Here is a 22,101-nt window from a genome sequence, read left to right as displayed (position 1 = left end):
ATCCCAGTCTTTGGATTAAAGGACCATTTGAAATTTGAAACTGGAATTCAATGAGAAGATCTGTGACAATTTAAACCAAATCCATCAGCGCATGGCAGCTATGCAGGGTTTTTACCTCTGGTCAGATTATATATATATATATATATATATATATATATATATATATATATATATATATATATATATATATATATATATATATATATAATATAATATATACTATTTTTAATGTTTTTGAAAGTAGTCTCCAATGCTCATCACACCTGCATTTATTTGATCAAAAATACAGAAAAAAAAGTTATATTGTGAAATATTATTACAAGATAAAATAACCATTAATGGTTTTCTATTTTAATATACTTTAAAATATATATATTTTTTTCTGTAATGCAAAGCTGAATTTTCATCAGCCATTATTCCAGTCTTTTGTGTCACATAATCCTTCAGAAATCATTCTAATATGCTGATTTGATACTCAGTTATCACCAAAATTGGAAACAGTTGTGTTGCTTAATATTTTTTGGGAACTGTGATACTTTTTTTCAGGATTCATTGATAAATAAATAGTCAAAAAGAACAACATTTATTCAAAATATAAATATTTACTAAAAATATAAATATTTACTATCACTTTTTATCAGTTTAACACATATTAATTTCTTCCAAAAAAAAAAAAAAGAAAGAAAGAAAAAAATACTGACCCCAAACTTTTGAACAGTAGTGTATATTTCTACAAAAGATTTAATTTAAATAAATGCTGCTCTTTTTAAACTTTTTATTCATCAGAGAATCCTGAAAAAAAGTATCACGTTATAAAAAAAATATTAAGCAACACAACATTGGTAATAAATCAGCCTATTAGAATGATTTCTGAAGGATCATGTGACACTGGACTGGATTTAATGATGCTGACAATTCAGCTTTGCATCACAGACATAAATTTTATTCTAAAGTATATTATAACAGAAAACCATTATTTTAAATTGTAATAATATTTTACAATATTACTGTTTTTTTCTGTATTTTTGATCAAATAAATGAAGGCTTGAACTGGTTCTTTTTAGAGAATCAAAAACCATACAGCACAAACAAATTACTCTTTTATGAACCGGCTCTTTTTAGAGAATCAAGAACATCCAGCACAACCAGTGTCGATTCACAAACAAATGACTCTTATTAGCAAAACAAAAACATAGGCTGCATCCGAAATCTCATATTTCCCAACTAGCCTATTTAGTAGGTGAAAAACAGCATGTGACAAAAGAACACATACTCTCATAAATGATTAGGCAAAAAGTACCCGGATGACCTAATACTTCCGCCAAGCTTCTTAGGTGTGAATACAATGCACACTTTACTATCCCATGAGGCCACAGAAGAGGATTTAAACTGATGGCATGAACTGATGGCAAATTCCATTCCATTGAATTCAAGAGGCAGTATGAATTGCATCATATTAAACTTAAAAGTGGTAAAATATTTTAAGAGTGGTAAAATTCTTCAGAAAGAAGGTGAAATATCAAAAAGCACTACATTCTTGGAAACCATTCCACCCACAGACAACAACAAAAACAGTCATGAAAATAAAAGATTCAAGAAGTGCCCTAGAATCTAGATCACAGGGTGCATTAATAGCAGCTGTTGAGACACAAGTATGAAACACAACAGTAGAACGTAAAGCTCTTATAGAGCAATAACCACATGTGTGATAAACACCATCCCCCCAGGACCTCACAGAAGCAGCTGCTTTACGGATACAATACAACATTAATATTCATATGCAGGCATGGGAACACTTCATAATGTGAAACCAAGTTATAAACAATATTAAATCCTTTTTATTTAAAATTATTATAAATATAAGCCTGTCTTCTGATAGCTGTGCCAAATATTTCATTGACCCCAGTCAGAGCTGCATAACATGTTGTTGAGATTAATAAAAAAGTGGCCTAATCTACCTGCAACCACCCTGTAAAGTATTTATGAGCTGTAAAGGAAAATATATGCTATATGACATTATAAACTAAGTGGTTTTTTCTTCCTTTTCGTACAAGAAATAGGAAGTGACCTCGGGTGAATGAAAATGAAAATGTGAGTGTTTTTGTCTAGTCTGTAAACATTTCCATGTAAATTATGGTAATTGCTACTTTCTCACAAATATTGTATAGCAGTTCTCCTTTTGCAGATGCTGATTAATTTAATCAAAAATAAAATGCTCTTTCTTCGTAGGACAATTTCTCACAGCAAACCAAACAACAGACAAATTTGCCTTGCAAATCCTATAAATCTTTATGAAGGAGATTCAAATTCTTTCGACATTGATTAAACACTGTATTTATAATAGTGTCCTGGACAAAATCTAATTTTCAATAGAGCATCTGCATTAGACGTAATCTGAAGCATAGTATATGGGCCTGTAAATAGGCGTTTAGTGACAGAACAGACTTTCTAAACAGCCTTATTTCCCACTGGAGATACAATATGAGATAACTAATGAAGTCCCTAGAGAGCTTGACCAACAGAAGAGATATTTCAAGAACAAAATGCGTGGCAACAACTGAAATGTGTGTACATCTGCCTTGTGTAACGTGGAACAATGTCGCCATCTACTGGGGAAACTAATGCACCGATCCATTCCCAGTGATTCTTACTAGATTTTTTTGCTTTTAAAGGGACATTATTTAATTAATCTGTGTTGATGAATAAAGCAAATCAAATCAAATAAGTTATAATAAATTACTGGATAATAAAATATTATAAAAAATACATACATACGTACATAATAAATACGTACATAATATCAAGATATAAACTGAAATAATTTTTTCCCCTCACATTTCAATAACTGTTGTTTTTATTTATGAACATGCAGTTAAATGACAGTTTTTGTTTAAAAAAAAAAAAAAAAAAAAAAAAAGAAAACAAGCAGCTTTGACAGGGCCTATATTTTGAAGATTGATAAAAGTTTCAACAGGAAGTCAATTTATTGCCGTCAAAACCAAAGTGTTTAAACAACTTCGTACTTTTCATTTGTCGGTTAATAGGTATCTTTTTAATCGTATTTTTGAATGGATCTTCCCTGTCCAGAGTGGGTTCGGCATGTCGAGCAGAAATGGACGGAAATGAGATCTGAGAGTTTCAGCCTTCTGACAGATATAGATGCGATATTCAACCACGGGCTGTCATTAATAGGGTCAGTATATATTGCACTGTGGAGCTGATTATATTCGCTTAAATTATGTTAGATAATAGGGTCAATACTAACCTGCCTTTGTAGGTTATTGCTGCTCTATTTTTATTTCAGACATTCGAATTATAGTGTTTACAAATGTAAATATCAGCTGTATGTTTCAATATAAAAATAAATATTCTACATACGTTTTGTCATCTGTCCATATTTCAGCCCAGAAGATCTCGACACTTTCTCCAGAATCTCTGAGAAGTACTCTGTGAAAAAGTCTCCTGAGAGGGCATCTGAGTTTAGACAGCAAGGTAACCTCAGCTTCAAAGTGAAGGATTACACAGCTGCAGCTCTCTATTACTCCAAGGTAAGGAAAAGAGGCGATCATTTAGACTTGCTTCGTATAATAACGATATACTTCAATAAATGTAATGTGTGTGTGTGTGTGATTATTATTATTATTAATATTTTTTAAGTTTATTTACTTTGTGTTTGGTTATTTAAAGTGGTAAATTTTTGCTATAACATTATATCTGTTATACAGTATATCATTTTTTAACATTTAGTAAACTGCAAATTATCAGTAAGGAATTGTATTATTTATTATTAAAAGTGTGAGTTAGTTATGTTGATTTTGCAGTAGCAAACAGTAAGGTACATGGACAAGGCATCAAATATGTAGGCCTGTTATACAGTGGGTACGGAAAGTATTCAGACCCCCTTAAATTTTTCACTCTTTGTTATATTGAAGCCATTTGCTAAAATCATTTAAGTTCATTTTTTCCTCATTAATGTACATGCAGCACCCCATATTGACAGAAAAACACAGAATTGTTGACATTTTTGCAGATTTATTAAAAAAGAAAAACTGAAATACCACATGGTCCTAAGTATTCAGACCCTTTGCTGTGACACTCATATATTTAACTCAGGTGCTGTCCATTTCTTCTGATCATCCTTGAGATGGTTCTACACCTTCATTTGAGTCCAGCTGTGTTTGATTATACTGATTGGACTTGATTAGGAAAGCCACACACCTGTCTATATAAGACCTTACAGCTCACAGTGCATGTCAGAGCAAATGAGAATCATGAGGTCAAAGGAACTGCCTGAAGAGCTCAGAGACACAATTGTGGCAAGGCACAGATCTGGCCAAGGTTACAAATAAATTTCTGCTGCACTTAAGGTTCCTAAGAGCACAGTGGCCTCCATAATCCTTAAATGGAAGACGTTTGGGACGACCAGAACCCTTCCTAGAGCTGGCTGTCCAGCCAAACTGACCTATCGGGGGAGAAGAGCCTTGGTGAGAGAGGTAAAGAAGAACCCAAAGATCACTGTGGCTGAGCTCCAGAGATGCAGTCGGGAGATGGGAGAAAGTTGTAGAAGGTCCACCATCACTGCAGCCCTCCACCAGTCGGGGCTTTATGGCAGAGTGGCCTGACGGAAGCCTCTCCTCAGTGCAAGACACATGAAAGCCCACATGGAGTTTGCTAAAAAACACCTGAAGGACTCCAAGATGGTGAGAAATAAGATTCTCTGGTCTGATGAGACCAAGATAGAACTTTTTGGCCTTAATTCTAAGTGGTATGTGTGGAGAAAACCAGGCACTGCTCATCACCTGTCCAATACAGTCCCAACAGTGAAGCATGGTGGTGGCAGCATCATGCTGTGGGGGTGTTTTTCAGCTGCAGGGACAGGACGACTGGTTGCAATCAAGGGAAAGATGAATGCGGCCAAGTACAGGGATATCCTGGACGAAAACCTTCTCCAGAGTGCTCAAGACCTCAGACTGGGCTGAAGGTTTACCTTCCAACAAGACAGTGACCCTAAGCACACAGCTAAAATAACGTGTGGCTTCACAACAACTCCATGACTGTTCTTGAATGGCCCAGCCAGAGCCCTGACTTAAACCCAATTGAGCATCTCTGGAGAAACCTAAAAATGGCTGTCCACCAACGTTTACCATCCAACCTGACAGAACTGGAGAGGATCTGCAAGGAGGAATGGCAGAGGATCCCCAAATCCAGGTGTGAAAAACTTGTTGCATCTTTCCCAAAAAGACTCATGGCTGTAATAGATCAAAAGGGTGCTTCTACTAAAAACTGAGCAAAGGGTCTGAATACTTAGGACCATGTGATATTTCAGTTTTTCTTTTCTAAATCTGCAAAAATGTCGACAATTCTGTGTTTTTCTGTCAATATGGGGTGCTGTGTGTACATTAATGAGGAAAAAAAAATGAACTTAAATGATTTTAGCAAATGGCTTCAGTATAACAAAGAGTGAAAAATTTAAGGGGGTCTGAATACACTGTAAAATGTAATTAGTTGAGTTTACTTATAAAGCTTAATTAAACTGTTGGGTTTACTTAAAAAACTTAAGGAAACCGATTGCCTTAAATTTAGCAAGTAAGTTAACTCATCCTTTTGAATTGATAAAACTAGCTACCACACAGTACAGAGTACTTAGAAATCTTGAGGATTGGTAATTCAATTTTACAAATTGAGTACTTAGTTCAGTCATGTTAAAAATCTTGTTCACATTATGTAGAAACTGCCTTAAATTTCTCAAGCATTTTTTACTCAGTTGCAACAATGGACCATACATTTATTTGTATTTATTGAACTGGAGATACTTTTGAAAATAATAAAGTTTGATGTCACCATCATGGTGGAAAGTGTTTGTTTTAGTTGGGCTCTTGACCTTGACTTTTAACATTAGTGTTTCTCTGGCTGTCGTAACTCAGTGTTTGTAAGACACAGCTGTTATGGTGAAAAAAGCCAAGGGAACCTAGTATAAGAAACATGGGGCAACACATTTTTTAGTATCTATTAAAGGGTTAGTTCGCCCAAAAATGTAATTACTGTCATTAATTACTCACCATCATGCCGTTCCAAACCCGTAAGACCTTCATTCACCAGACCTTCTGACCTCCCCAGACTGCAACGTTATTACCATTTTCAAGGTCCAGAAAGGTAGTAAAGTCATTGTTAAAATTGTCCATGTGACTACAGTGGTTTAATCGTAATGTTATGAAATGATGAGAATACTTCTTGTGTGCAAAACAAAACAAAAATAGCAACTTTATTCAACAATTTCTTCTCTTCCCTGTCAATCTCAAGTACGAAGTTGTTTAAACACTTTGGTTTTGATGGCAATAAAGTGACTTCCTGTAGTAAACACAGTGCAGTGCTTCCAGGTTCTGTGTCAGAACGTGGCTCATTATTGGCCAGCTCCTACGTCAGCAGTACATGTATGCGTTGTGGTGCTCACGTGAACAGCATCAGCCAATAATGACCCGGCGTTCTGATGTAGCTCCCGGAAGTGCTGCATTGTGTTTACTACGTGAACAGCTTAGGAGACTGAATGGAGGATTGGATTGGAATGACATGAGAGTAATTTAAGTGAGTAATTAATGACAGAAATTTAATTTTTAGGTGAACTAACTCTTTAAGATGGAGGTACTAGGACATATTGTGAATAAAGTTAATCACTGTGATTCAGAAATCTTTTTATGATGGTTTGAGCTCAGTTATGTGTTGGATCTAAAAGCAGGTTTACTGAGAGCATGATATATTTTCGTTCTCTCTGATGTTTCAGGGTGTTTGCCATGCTGACAAGAATACAGAAGAGCTATCCTTGTGCTATGCTAACCGTTCTGCAGCCCTCTTTTATCATGGCCTCTACAGAGTAAGTGTCTGTCTTGTGCTTTTCGAAACATGATTGATTTTGTTTTGGAAGCATTCAAATAAGAACACGCCAAATTGTTTAGAGCAACAATGACACATCTATATAAGTTTAAGTGATTATTATTATTTATTATTTTTCTTCCAGGAATGTCTTGAGGATATTCAACGTTCTTTTGAGGCTGGTTACCCAAGCCACCTGCAAGACAAACTGAGAACTAGAGAGGCCGCATGCCTGAATAAACTTGAAAAATCAAACACGCCAACCACAAATCATCAAACACCACCATGCCAGAAAAACAGAAACTCTACTACTTGTGTTTCACATGGTGTGTCTGTTTATTTCAGTCCAGAGAAAGGTCGCCACATATTAGCCACAGAAAATAAACCAGCTGGTGAGGTGGTGCTGGAGGACGAGGCTTTCTGTTATGTACTTATACCAAGTAACAAACTCAATACAAAGACCAAAAAGGAAGGCAAGGCCTTTGATACCGAAGACCGACACTGTCACCACTGCTTGAGCCAATCATTGAGCTTTGTGCCTTGTCCGAACTGTAGTTATGCTCAATACTGTGGAGAGAGCTGTCGAAAAGATGCTTGGGAGCGCTGGCATCAATGGGAGTGCCCAATTGGAGCAGATCTGTTGGCCATTGGGATTTTGGGACATCTTGCACTAAGAGTGGCCCTGAAAGCAGGACAAAATGAGGTTCAGAGGGTGAAGAAAAGCTCACAAGAAGACCATGTGTCTTGTAGCTCTTACAAAAGTGATTCACCAGTCCAGTTGAGTCTTGGGGGCCACTGTAGAGAAGGTTCAGACCACACTGACTGTTATCATGGCAACTCGTACATGGGCATCTACAGCCTTTTACCACATGTTGCACAACACTCGCCCGGCTCAAGCTTCTTATTGGCGATCACCATGGCAACGCTTTACAGGAGGCTGCAAGGCGGACCCCCACCGGACATGTGGGTGTCTTGCAAGGATGAAGGAGTTAGTGGAATCTGGCAGCCTGAGATGAGCATGCTGGGAGCCACAGCTCTGAGACACATGATGCAGCTCAGGTGTAACGCTCAAGCAGTCACTGCTGTTAGGGTCAAAGGTTCGACAGAACTCTCATGCTTAAACACAAACTGCAAGTTAATACATTTGATTCATACATTTTAAAGAGTGTTGATTTTTTCTTACAGAAGAAAGTGGTATGGCTGTTCAGTCCAGTAGTGAAATCCGAATTGCCACAGCAATTTTTCCTGTTCTCAGCCTACTTAACCACTCCTGCAGTCCAAACACAAGCATCTCCTTTACTGGAGGAGGTCACATTCACCATCCCGAGAGCTCTCACTGTGGTGTGACGGTCACTGTACGTGCTTCAAAAGATCTTACGGCAGGACAGGAGATTCTGCACTGTTATGGTAAAACCCGTTTATTCAGTTTTAGTTTGGTTGGTTGGTTTGATTTAATTTTTATTTTTTTTGAATGTCGTAATTTTATTTCACAGGCCCACACTGTAACAGAATGGAGGTGAAGGAGCGTCAGCGCCTCTTGCTGGAGCAGTACTTTTTCCATTGTAACTGTCAAGCCTGTCAAAGTGACCTATCGGAAGGAAGCCAGAATGCGCAAGAAAATGCGTCACCGGGGCTGAAGTGTGTGAAATGTGAAAAACCTCTTCAGGTAAGTATTTGCAGAAAAGCACAACTGATCCTTTACATGGTTCATTGTGTGAATCTCAGTGCTTGAAATGGAGAAAAAAAATTGGTTGGCATATGCAAGACATATGCAAATCATTATCACATTTGAAATTTTTAGAATAGAAACAAAATAAATAAATACTTGGAGATATTGCTGGTACAACATGCATTTATTTACTAAATTAACCATTTGCCAAACAACTGATTTGATACTATTATGTGTGTGTGTGTGTGTGTGTGTGCTTGTGCAGTCCTAGTATTCCCTATCTTATGGGGAACAAATGTCCCCATAACTATAGTAATATAGTAATATAGAAATTTTGACCTTGTGGGGATTTTTTATGTATTTATTTTTTGGTCTCCATGAGGGAAAAAAGCTTATAAATGATACAGAATGATCTTTTCTGAAAATCTAAAATAGCAGTTTTCTGTGATGGATATTGAGGGGTTAGGTTAGTGTAGGGGGATAGAATATACAGTTTGTACAGTATGAAAACTATTACGTCTATTGAATGTCCCCATAGAACATGGAAACCCAACGTGTGTATGTGACAGTCACCCAGTTAAATGCATATGCTGTACGTTTCAGTCCCGCATGGATAGGTACATGTGCTCTTTGCCATCCTGTGGTCATCAGATCACCAGTGCCGATGTACAGAACAGACTTCAGGGTTTACAGTGTCTTTTGGATGAAGCCATTCATCTCATGGAGGGAGACAGAATAGGTACTGCCTAAATATGAATCACTAAACGATCTGTATATGTATATGTGTGATACATAATATGTATCCATGTCTTACAGACAAAGCCCTAAAGATCCTAAAATCAGCTTCTTCTCAGGCAAACAGCATCTTAACCGAGACGCACCCTCTCCAAGGAGAGCTAGCAGATGCGACAGCTCGTGCGTATGCCACTACTGGTGAGAACAACAGCCTGAAATGTCACATGTGCCTTACACTCTCAGAAAAAAATTGCAAAAATTGTAACTTTAGGGGTACAACAGCTTGTCACTAGGATAGTACTTCTTACAGGGACATCTGAGTACCTTATTTACTTCTAAGTAGTAGTTTTTTAAAGGGCAGGTTCACACAGAGTGCATTTTTGCAGTTAAAAACACATGCTGGGCAGTCGAATGAAAAAAAAAAAGATTAGAGATGCATTGTTTTTTTTTTAAAGTTTAACTTCTTTCAAGTTGAGCACCATGTTTTTATAATGTTATGTCATGCATGAGACGCTGCAAAAGATGTGCAACAGTCAAACACGTCCATCTAGCACATGTTTACATAGAAAAACCATGGAAAAATAGCACAGTTACATGCAAAACACAACTCTAAGGTACTAATATGTGCCTTGTAGGAATAATTAAGGTACAAAGTGTCCAAGATATTTAAATATTGTATAGCAGTTCTACATTGCCTTTTAACTAATGAAGTAAGTAACATCCAAATTTATATAAGTGTAGAGTGTTGTGTGATATGATTCTTTTACTGACAGGTAAATGGAGTCTAGCTGCATCCCATTTAGAGCGCAGCATTGTTGCGATTCAGGCCCAATTCGGAGAGGACAGCATTGAGCTTGGAAGACAGCTTTTTAAATCAGCACAGCTGCATTTTAACGCGTAAGAGCTGAACTTGTCAAACTCAATCCGGTGAGACTTCTTGTGCTTTTGTTTATGATCGAAAACAGTTCTTCTCCTCTTTGTTTTGACAGCGGAGACTGTGGTGCAGCTCTCTCTGTGATTCCCAGGGCCCATAGGCTCCTCTCTCTCCACTGTGACCCTTGCTGTGAAGAACTACAGGAACTGCATGAAATGGAAAGCTGTCTACAAGGACTGCTGTGAAATAATGATTAAAAATGAATGATATTTTCAAACAACACGTGATGCTTTTGAAGCTTTTTTATATATGTGCAGTAGTACTTTTGTCCCAGGTCAAAAAATCAGCTATTATTCCTTTCTTCTTTATAAAGAAAATGTAATATTTAATGAGAAAATAATAAATTTTATGTGTAAAATTGTATAATAATGTTTATTAAATATATTTTTAATATATTTAATACATTAAACATTTTAAATTATATTAAAATAACTAAAATGTACATATTTAAATGTAGAAAACTATAGATGTAAATATAAATAATGTAATAAATTAAATTGAAATATGGATTTGGCCCATTGAAAATGTTGACAGGGCAAGTAGAAATCTGTATTCTGTCATGAATCTGCTATAATCTAATTTAAGTCCCTTACCTTAAAGGGATAGTTCACCCAAAAATTTAAATTCTGTCATTATTTACTCACGTTGTTCCAAACCTGTATTCATTTCTTTCTTGTGTTGAACACAAAAGAAGATATTTTGGAGAACGTCTGTGACCAAACAGTTTCTGGTTCCCATTGACTTCCATAGAATTTTTTTCTATACTATGGAAGTCACTGGGGACCAACAACTGTTTATTTAACAACATTCAAATCTCTGCCTTTATGTTCAGCAGAAGAAAGAACTTCATGCAAGTTTAGAACAACTTTTTTTTATTTTTTGGATGAACTATCCCTTTAAGTTTGAGCAACTGTAGTAGTAGTTTGCAAACACCTCTAGATGGCAATCTTTAACAATGAGGAAATAGAACCATCCTTATGAGACATACAGTGTGTCAATACTTAGGCAAAAACCCTAATTCATCTCTTTTTAGGGAATGGTTGTACTCCATATTCCAGTTTAGCATTATTAAAGGCTTCTTAATTCATGTTCTACCAGTGCATCATAATATCCCTCAAGAAACACCAAACAGAAAAAGTAGAATCTTGTGCTTTTAATTTATTTTAATTTAATTTAATGTTCTTCAGTATAAAACACCTGGCTATATATTTAAGAACAATGGTTGTGAATGAGATATTAGGCAAACAGTAGATAAGTCTTTACCCACCTCTGCTCATCTGTACTTTGGTTTAATAATCCAGTAAAGGCTATTGACGCCATTGACATTTTACGTTGCTAACGGGCTCTCACACAAATATAGTATAACCCAGGGGATATAGGAATCAAACCTTTTTCTCTATACTTCCCCTTCAAAAAAACTGTTAAAGGGGAATCCAAGCCAGGAGATTTAGCAGTTTTATCACTCTTACAGCCACCAGCCTGTGTGAGGTTTTTGGATATGCTGTTTAGAAACGTGTTATTCCAGTGGTTGGTTTGAGCCTCTGGTCAAGGTTCTTGCGTCGGTAAATCTGTTTAACAGTCAGGGGATAATGTGATTATATATCTCAGGAGAGCAGGAACTATGTGTGTGTGACCTCATGTTGACATTCAGGGCCGTTCAGACTCACAACAGGCAGATAATCAGCATGGCTGGATATGTGACCTCCATGTTAGAAATAACTTTTTATGCTTAAGGGCATGATCATGATATTTTTATGGAACGGATTAACATTTAATACCTTGGGAGATTAATCATAAGCTTCAATTGCTTATCTGAAGTAGCTTATCAATGCAGCAAATAAGAATCAAATACTGCCATGTACAGTGCTGTGATGCATACAGTCAAACCAAAATTTATTCAGACACATTTCATTCATTATTACAATTCATCACTATAGTTTAAAAAATGGTAATAAAACATGACATTTTGTCAGATAACACTTAAAGGATTAGTTCACTTTCAAATAAAATTTTCCTGATGTTATCCAAGATGTCCATGTTCTTCTTTCATCAGTCGAAAATAAATGAAGGTTTTTGAGGAAAACGTTCCAGGATTATTCTCCTTATAGTGGACTTCAATGGCCTCCAAACGATCGAAGGTCAAAATTACAGTTTCAGTGCAGCTTCAAAGGACTTTAAACGATACCAGACGAGGAATAAGGGTCTTATTCAGTGAAACGATCTGTCATTTTCGAAAAAAATTTAAATGTATATGCTTTATACAAACAAATTGTAGTGATTTTTACTGTGTCCATTCAAGGATGCAAAGTAAAATAGACATTGGTACTCACGTCAACGCTGACGTTGTGATTTTTGGATCGCACGTCTCTTAAGGGGTGGTTATGAGTACATCAGATGACCACTTCCCCCTTTTTCCTTTGTTCAGGGCACCAGTCAAGGTCTTTTACCTTGGCGGTATGAGAACACTCCCAACAGGGGCTTTCATTCATTTAGAATTAATGTAAAGTGGTCAGCTGATTTATCTGTAAGATTGGTGATATTGCTAACCTCTTCTGTATTATTAGCACAAAGAAGACACAAGTGTAATAAAATAAATTTTATTAACAAAAAGATAAACAAGAATAACTAACACAACTACTAAATGAATACCATGAATGATAAAGGAATAAAGTGCATAAGATACATAGAATACAAGTGATTAAGTTGGGTGTGGCTATGGAAGAGTTACGTTATCTTATGGAAAGGTGTTTCTCTGAAAATAATAAGGTGGAGAACCTTATTATGCACCAAACAAATAAACGAGAGATTATTTGTTATTAACTAACATCAGCTATATTACATCTAATGGGGATTAGGAAATTATATACTGATAATATACAACAATGCCAAGGTCTCTGGAAAGAGGTTTGGTTAAGTGATATTTCCATTCCACGTGGTTGAGTCCGATGACAGTGACGTTTTCCACTGGGTGTGCTGGGTGAAAATGCAGTGGGGAGTGGAGCCAGAATCTGTTTCAACAGTCTTGAACACGAAGCTCTGTGGGATGCTGATCTCCTCGAGCACCAAAGGGTCCTAAAATCTGGAACACGCAGATGAGGCCCTGGTGTAGGTGCAGAAGGTCCATAACAATCTGGAACATGCAGACAAAGGTACCTTGAAGTGAAGGTTTGCTCTTCTGAGCTTAACCTTGTTGCAGATGTTGTTACTGTCTCACTGACTCTGAACGTAGTGTTTGTTGATATCTCTTTCCTCACAAGCTGGAGGCTCAGAACGTGGTCGCCTCTGTTGCTGCCTCACAAGCTGTAGATTCAGATCATGGGATCTGTTGTTGTCTCTCTGGATGGACCAGAGGCTCAGAACGGTGTTGTGCCTGTTAACGTCTATCCCCGTACAGGACAGACTCAGAACGATGTATCTGTTGTGTCTCACCCGATGGGAGACTCAAAACGGTGTATCTGTTGTGTCTCAGCTTCGCAAGCCGAGACTCAGAACAATATCTCTTATGTCTTTCCCTGTTTGAAGGGCAGACTCAGAACCGTATATCTGTCAATGTCTCACTCCATACAAAGTTGAGACCCAGAACGCTATATCTGTTATGTGTTCCCCCTTTGAAGGGTAGACTCAGAACGGTGTATCTGTTGTGTCTTTCCCCTTTGACGGACAGACTCAGAAAGGAGTGTCTGTTGAAAGGGTACCTTTATCCCTTTCCGATGAGGAGAAGATTGCATTTTGGCGCTTCTCCATTCGAGTGCTGTGATTGGCTGCTGGCATCAGAGGGGACACACACTGAGTGGCCCACCCTTCTCTCCCCTGCATGGAACAAATTTGCATAAAGCACAAAGTTGGAAGTCTTTACAGTGTCTTTAAAGTTTACCAATGCATTTCTCACTTTCCAAACCACCACCAGAATACCTTTGGCAATATTCTAAACAAATAGACTAAACATGATGGAAAAAGATTGAACTGTCATTCAATTGTACATTAACAGCTGAATTTGCGTCAGATGTTGCACTACAAATAGCTGTCACTGAGAATACTTATTTCTGTGAATAAGTATGAGATGGATGTGTAGTTTGCATCAGTTCTAAGGTCTTCAAACATAGTTTTGAATGGATTTGGATGGATCTTTGTGATCTCTCTTTGTTTTACCTATTGCTGCTAAGGTCCCGAGGTATTTTTATGGCAGTGTCTGGCCAACCTTAGGAAGTAGTCTCTAGATGGGTGAAGGGCAGAAACTCCATGTGGACCAATGAGAAGACCTGTCCTTCTAATGCTTGGTACAAGAGGTCTTCTTCTTGCCCTCTAAGAGGTGTCTGGATGTTGTCCTTACATCTTTATCTGTTGGCGTTGGACAGTTTATTTGTGTTGGTCCACCAAGATCCAATCAAAATGTAGCAAACCTTTGTCCACTGTTATGGACAGAGAGGGGCCCGGCCATAAACTGGGCCCTGGAATGTGCTGTTCACTACAAAATGATGGCCTTCCAAGTGCTTCCTCCAAAACCGCATTTCCGTATTCTTCAAAAATCTTATGCTGTATAATATATCCTATGCCTTCCCTATTGTACTTAACTGGAACTGGTGCTGCGTTCGTTCTGTAAGTTGAATATGGAAGGTGTAGGACATACAGCGTAAGCTTTTTGAAGAATATGATAGTGCGGTTTTGGCGGAACCACTTGGAAGGTGATCATTTGTTTATATAAAGCATATGCTTTTACATTTTTTTCAGAAAAGACCCTTATTCCTCGTCTGGTGTTGTTTAAAGCCCTTTGAAGCTGCACTGAAACTGTAATTTTGACCTTCAACCGTCTGGAGGCCATTGAAGTCCACTATAAGGAATATTTTCATCAAAAACCTTAATTTCTTTTCGACTGAAGAAAGAAAGACATGAATATCTCGGATGACATAGGGGTGAGTAAATTATCAGGAAAATTTTATTTGAAAGTGAACTAATCCTTTAAGCAAAACATGGTCAGGTCAATGTGTAATAATAAATTTTGGTCCCAAATTTGTATCTTTATTTTTATACCAGTAAATTTTACTGGTAGCCCACGGTATGAAGAATTTTTAGGTATAATATGTCACAGTTTACTTTATTTTGCTATCCTCACATAAATTAAGTATTTTGTCTTGCACCCAGTAGTAAAAATATATCAAAATTATTGTCAAGTTAAGTAAATTTCTTAAAAATTGCGAAAATATGATTGTAATTAGTCAAAAAATTATAATATTAGTAGAAAAAAAGTTTTGAACTTGCAAAATATGTTTAAAAATAATTATTAAATAGTGTTTTTTTACAGGAATGTTGGTCTAAGATTAGATAGATCATTCTGCACCATTAACTCAAGCGTTAGCTCAGCATTCTGGAACAATATATGCTTGTTTCCATTCTCTGAAGATACTCTCATTTGTCATGTGACATGTCTTGTCTAAATGTATACATAGCAAGTGGCCATACACTTATGGCTGACCTGAGCAGATTAGCACATATCTCCCACTCATTTGATTGCAGTGCAAGGGCTTCTGTAGCAGCAGAATGCCCACCTGATTTAATATCAGGTGAATTTATGTCTCCTCAGGCATTTGTATTCATTCTGACATTGTCTACATGGATTAAAGCACAACTGAGGAGTATACAGTGTGTCCTTTATCAGAGTATGCAATTTTTATTGCGCAAGTCTACACTTAGATGAATTAAACAACAAAAGAGCATCTACAGAGGCCCCAAACATATCTGAACATAAGCCACACTTAAAAATGTATGAATTTCTTTGCATTAGATGGCGAAATATAAAACCAAGTGGGAATAAATGATGCTAGAGCTTTTAAACTAAACTTAAACTCACTTTCTAAACAATTTTAGCAAAGACAATTTAATCATATTAAAAAATGACTTATATTTTTACTTATCTGTGTTATTTATATTATTAATATTATTTATATTTCTGAGCTGATTGTGGGGAATGGGGAATTTGAGAATTTTCCAGAGTGGATTTAAAAGCGGTAATGTGTTAAATGGACCTTAGCTATTGGATTGCTATCAGTCTCGAATGCCTCTCCGAGGGCATTTCACCTTTTAATGATCAGATCGCTATCTGATCAGTAAAAATGCATGAAGTAATCAAGCATATTACACCACTTAGTTTAACCACCACAAAGTGCCCGGATATTTTTGTTTTCTGAATTTCTGAACTATATAAATATCCTTTCGTGAAATATTTTGGTCAAAAAGTATACTTTATTTTAGAAAGTTTAATTTACCTTCTTTAAAATGTCTGTTTGTTGCTATTTTATTATGTAACACACTAAAATCCAAATATTTTAAGTGTGACTTTAGTATTTAAATGCTTTTTGGGGCCACTGTATGGCCAAAAATGCATCTTTTGATGTGCTCTTAAAATAAAAACGTATACTTCTGTTGATAATAAAAATCCATAACACGTCTCATATCACAGATCATTGGAGCATTCAGCTGTGCGTCTGGCCTGCATGCGTGTTTGTGAGCACATCACAGCCAGCGGAATCATTTGGCCAATTTTCCACAGCTGGTTTCCACCACGTAATTCCATCAGGTAACCAGACCTGATTATGTGAACTGTCTGCATGCAGGTTTTATGATATACTGACTCATGAAAGAGCCAATCTCACTGGCTGAGAGAAAAACCTCTCGTTCTGACTGACAGCGGAGCTGTGAGAAAGATGTTGTCAGATATATGTGTGTAAGAGTGTGTGTTTTGCTGATGTCGGTGTCTCAAACTGTCGGCGAAGCTTCATGGGGAGATGAGTGAGCTGTCCCACCAAGCACAACGCTTGGCTGTCAATCAAACACAGCAATTTATAAGCCAAGGTCATGACAGGCAGACGGCGAGAGCGGGAGAGGCAGTCAAAGAGCTATTGCCACTCTAACACATTTTTCATAGGAAAACTGACTGAAGAAAACAGCACCTAACTATTAAGATGTTTGCAAATGACTTGCAAATCATGTACAGGGTAGAATGTAACCAACAGCATCTGAAAACTCATCAACCTTCATGTTGTTCCAAACCTGTATGGCGTTTTTGGAGTTTGACTTCCTCAGTTCTCATTTACTGTCATACTGTACGGAAGTGTTCAATTTATGCATCTGAACTATCATATCAAATGACAGGCTGTATATAAAATAATCAATAACCATGACCATAATGCATCAGCTGAGGTTTCTCTATCCGGGCCCGCAATGCCTTTGTCATACACCGAGCGGAAGAAAGTTTATAATTTGGTGATAAATGAGCAGATAGAAAGGAATGAGATTACATAACCACCATATGGTCTATAGTGTGTGTGTGTGTGTACATTACATATATATATAGATTTTTAATTTTTATAGTAAAAACAGTAACATTGTAAAATATTATTGCAATTTAAAATAGCTGTTTTCTTTTTTAATATATTTTAAAATGTATTCTATTCCTGTGATGACAAAGCTACATTTTCAGCGGCCATTACTCCAGTCTTCAGTGTCACACGATCCTTCAGAAACACATTTTATAATAATTATTAAAAATGAATATGTCCACCCTACAAAATAAATGCCAAACATGATTATTAAAAGAAAAAGCAGTAATAGGATAATCATGACCTGCAGAGGTGCTAAATATTAACACGTTGTTCATTACACTTTCTTTGACCTTATTTTTCATCTTATTTTAGCAGCCTCAGTGACATAATGCCTGATAAAGCAGTTTTAATCTCCTCTCCATGTGCATAATAAAGTCTTCATTACTCCCCTCATTAGAGTCATTATTTTAATGTATGAGCCAAACTCACTAATTGAAGGGTCTCAGGGCCATTAAACTTTAATCAAGCTACATTTTTACCAGCAAAGTGGGAGGCTGTTAGCTTAGATTTGTTAAGGTTTCGGTACTGTTTAAGTATCTATCTATCTATCTATCTATCTATCTATCTATCTATCTATCTATCTATCTATCTATCTATCTATCTATCTATCTATCTATCTATCTATCTATCTATCTATCTATCTATCTATCTATCTATCTATCTTAAAAAAAAACACACACACACAAAAAACAATGATGTTTGTCCACATTAAATGCAGCACTCTCCATCTCTATAGCACATTGAGCTATTTTAACCATCTCCCTGAGCAAGAGAACAGGTCAGCAGAAAAGAATGAGAGAGAGAATTAGAGAGGGGAAACTGAGTCAAGTTTATTTGAAAGGTGATGTAATTTCAGCTGCAGTTTTCTAAAATTGGAAGTTGAGGAAGGACAAAGCAAATCCTCAGAATACCATGTACGGCCAATGGAAAGAAACATAAAGTTCTCTGTCTTTCAGTGACAATGGATCCTTTTCTAATTTCTGTGGTTCTTAGAAGCAGAAGTCGTCAAAATTGGGTAAACTTATTTAATTATATATAATTCGTTACATTTTGCATTCCTGTTTGAAAATTGCAAAAGAAACATTATCCCTGATAACGTTTCTATGACTTTACAAGTGGAGGGGGGTCTCTTCTGACCTGTCTCTCTTTGACGCTGGTCAGAAGAGAGAATTTGTAAAATTTGCTGGCACTCCCTTAGCTATTGTATCAGAAACACTCATGAAGCGGTGATAACCAGTTTTCTGTAATTTAATGCTAAGGTAATAAAACACAATGTATAGTGTTATAACAGTCTATGAAAAGGGTTCTTTGTTTTAATCAGGCCAATTTCATTATTTTGATTACATAATCACTTTTTAAATAGTTCCTGTACACAATTAATGTTGGTGTGAATAACTTCTCTTCTCTTAATCTCTTTCCTGTTGAACAGATGTCCTTTCATTCAGTCATAGTCCCTGGAGCTCTCCGAGATGGACGAGGGCATTTCTTCTCTAAGCAAACGCTTGAGTTATACACAGCCACACCATTAATAATTGAATTAGTGTGTAGACACTGCCCAGGCCACTCATCAGTCCCACCAAGGTCACTCCCAGAGGCAGAAAGCAAACACCACTGTTGTCTTCAGCATTCAAGGAAAAAAGTGCGTTTTCGATTTTAGGCCTTTTCCTACCATGTTTTCTAGATAAAATGGTAAAAAAAAAAAAAAAAAATCTGCTATAGTGCACAATGGTATTTGCATTTATGTTGATCTTAATGATCATACACTTACAGGATAGGGAGATGTGCTGTTACAAACATGCAAATAATTTGAAACACAATCAACTGTTGGAATAATAGAAAATTTGCTATTGTTTTATTTTACTGATAACTTTACAATGCAGATTAATTTGTTAACATTAGTTAACTACAATAGTTATCATGAATTAAAGGTGCAGTAAGTGATTTCTGAGAAACACTGTTGATATTTGAAATCAACCCAACCCCTTCCATCATTGCTCTGCACCCAAAATGCACAGGCATGCAATGCAAGAGTGGGTGTCTCTTTATTGTAGCTGAAGCAAAGCAAAATAATCCTTTCAAGAAAAGTAAAGTGAAAATGCTGATGCCAAACGAATGACAAGGAATGAACATACAGTAAATAAATAAACAAGAGTATATATAAGCAAGAGTTTGTTGTTAGTTGCCAGCAGCACACCAGCTCCAGACAAACAATGACACTCAAAACTCTCCTGTTACTAACATTAAAACAACTGCATATCTTGGTTCTGTGTAACAGCAAAACCAATGTTACTCACGTATAGAGCAGAAACAGGCCTTTCCACTTTGGTCTATCCAGCACCGGAAAGCTTTTCTAATATTATTGGGGGTCCAAAAGACTTTGCCTGATCATAAACCTTCTTTTTTCCCTTCTCTGACCTTTTCTCTTTTGTAATTTCTCTCAGTCATCCCTCTTTCTACAATCTTTCTTCAAATCTCCCTCTTGTCCACTCTCTCTCATCCCTCATCATGAACGGACACGCCCCTACTGCTGATTGGCTACATGTGTGTTGAGCTGCTCTGTCTGATCCACTTTCAATTGCATTTCTCAGAAATGACTAACAGGACCTTTAACAATTAACAATACTTCTAGCATTTATTAATCCTTATTAATGTTAAAGTCACCAGGAAATCAAAATCAGTGTTTTTTTTTTTTTTTTTTACAGAATGTTGCAGTGATTATATAAATGATTTATCCGTGCACATCATAATTTTTTTTTTTAATTCATATGGCCTCATAATCTTTGATAAAAACATTAACCTCCCCTCCCCTCTTGAAATTGAGGTGTTCTCTTCACTAAGTATGTCTCGCAATATTGGGAAGAAAAGACTATTGCAACTTCCGTTTCATGTGACTTTAATCTCTACTTTTCTTAAAAATCAAAAGTTGTATCAGTTAACACACTGATCTAAAATGAACATGAACGGTTTATTACCTAACATTAACAAAGGTTAATAAAGGCAGTAAACATATATTGCTAATTGTTAGTTCACATAGTTAAGACATGAGACCTAAATATAAAGTGTTACCATTTTATTACTTTTTACTTTTATACTTTTTCACATTTTTGGGCAGTTTTCTGGTGACATTAATTAAAAATATACTTAAAAAAAAAATAATGAATACATTTACAAGAGGTGCGTAGAAATTTGTGCATGATGATGGTTCAGGAAATCTGCAAATAAGGTAATGGCAACTGTCTAATTTTGTGAATTTATATGTAACTGAATTTTGCTTGTTAAAACCACTTGATGAAATTAAGTTTGTATATAAGGGAAGTAGATCCACAACAGTTTTAATCTTGTTCATCAGCTAAGTGTTGCCCAGAGGCACCAGGGGGAATGGATGTTGTTGTCCCAAAGGTGTTGATGTGCATTTAGAAGCCATTTATGTCAGAGGTTGAATGAGATGCATTATAAGATGGCCATGTTGGAACAAGCAAACAGATGATACCATACCACACCGCCCTTGTGCAGCTCCCACTACCGTCTGGACGTGGCTCGCTCCGTTACAACTGTGGATGACTAATTAATGCCTCTCTGACAGGTGACACCACTTTATAAGTATCTGTTACTCTCCAGCCAATAGACAGGTATAACGCATCCAGAGTGACCAAGCAAAGATGGAATCTACCTCCATTATTAATTCACGTGGCTCAGGAGTAGTGTTTAAGTAGTGTGTCTCTCTGCACTCCTGCAGTGTTCCGCTGGCCCCGGGGCCACGCTTCAAAGATCCGGCTTGATTACAGCCTCAGGGGCCTCTGTCTCGCTGTAGACAGATGGAGAAGAGGAGTAGAGAAGGAATCCTTTTGAATTTTTATGACCTGGAACGTGATTAGGAGGGTTTTTTAGACCGTCTTCGGGATGAGGATACATGACACCTATGAATGATGAGATTGATCTGAGCGATGATTGATTTTCCTTCATTAAATCCGTCTGCTAAAAGACAGTTTAGAGGATTGTGTTTCTAATTCTCACTTCTGTTAATAGCAATGCTTGATCTATAAGATTCAATGACCTTGAGGGTGAAGCAAAAGGATGTGTTTCCCGCTGAGCCTGAGATATAAATGACCTTGTTACCTTTTGATTGATGAGGAACGCGTACCTGTGTTGGTGCTTTATCAGGGCAGAGCCGTTTTTCACGCAGACAGCTGATTTAAGTTTACGTGGTGGTGCGTGATGAATGAAAAATCTTTTTGCTGAAGGCACAGCCTTGCGTGTTTGCCAGAATAGTGTACCACAGTCCTTCAACTCCTCACCCTTTGCTTAGAGGCAGCTCTGAAGGACTTGAGCAATGGGAGGGACAGAATGAACAGTATTTACCCACAAATCCTTGCCTTTTGGGACATAAGCAGTCCCCTGATGTGAAGCAAATGGGAGCACAATGTGAACGCATGAGCTTTAATCTCCACTGACACATTGCTTCTGTAGGTCACTTTCATCTCTGATACTTTCTGTGTGTAAACTTTTCATGGCCGCTGTAA

At 36.8% G+C, this 22,101-nt stretch overlaps 1 protein-coding gene across 3 annotated transcripts; it reads left to right on the top strand.

Annotated features, from left to right (window-relative positions):
• Positions 1–2,992: 2,992 nt before the first annotated feature.
• smyd4 (SET and MYND domain containing 4) lies at positions 2,993–10,469 on the top strand. 3 transcript variants are annotated; one of them, XR_010896296.1, is made up of 10 exons: positions 2,993–3,193; positions 3,404–3,548; positions 6,779–6,868; positions 7,013–7,964; positions 8,053–8,274; positions 8,361–8,533; positions 9,140–9,275; positions 9,391–9,469; positions 10,045–10,168; positions 10,261–10,271. XR_010896296.1 is itself a non-coding variant. In XM_067399192.1 (10 exons), exons 1-10 carry the CDS (start codon positions 3,069–3,071, stop codon positions 10,388–10,390), a joined length of 2,211 nt encoding a protein of 736 aa, XP_067255293.1. In that variant the 5' UTR covers positions 2,993–3,068; the 3' UTR covers positions 10,391–10,469. The 3 variants fall into 3 exon arrangements, 2 of the variants coding, with proteins under 2 accessions (XP_067255293.1, XP_067255291.1); XM_067399192.1 differs by having other exon boundaries at positions 8,056–8,274; positions 9,353–9,469; positions 10,261–10,469; XM_067399190.1 differs by having other exon boundaries at positions 9,353–9,469; positions 10,261–10,469.
• The last annotated feature ends 11,632 nt before the right edge of the window (positions 10,470–22,101 follow it).

The sequence above is a fragment of the Chanodichthys erythropterus genome, chromosome 10 (genome assembly GCF_024489055.1).
Source record: "Chanodichthys erythropterus isolate Z2021 chromosome 10, ASM2448905v1, whole genome shotgun sequence".
Classification (NCBI taxonomy): Eukaryota; Metazoa; Chordata; class Actinopteri; order Cypriniformes; family Xenocyprididae; genus Chanodichthys; species Chanodichthys erythropterus.
The sequence above is the reverse complement of the archived record's forward strand: the minus strand, read 5'-3'. Positions and strand labels throughout refer to the sequence as shown.

Coding starts and splice junctions, on each gene's coding strand:
- smyd4 (XM_067399190.1), top strand. CDS start 3,069: ATGGATCTTCCCTGTCCAGAGTGGGTTCGGCATGTCGAGCAGAAATGG. Junction 3,194..3,403: donor CACGGGCTGTCATTAATAGG/GTCAGTATATAT, acceptor TCCATATTTCAG/CCCAGAAGATCTCGACACTT. Junction 8,275..8,360: donor GGAGATTCTGCACTGTTATG/GTAAAACCCGTT, acceptor TTTATTTCACAG/GCCCACACTGTAACAGAATG.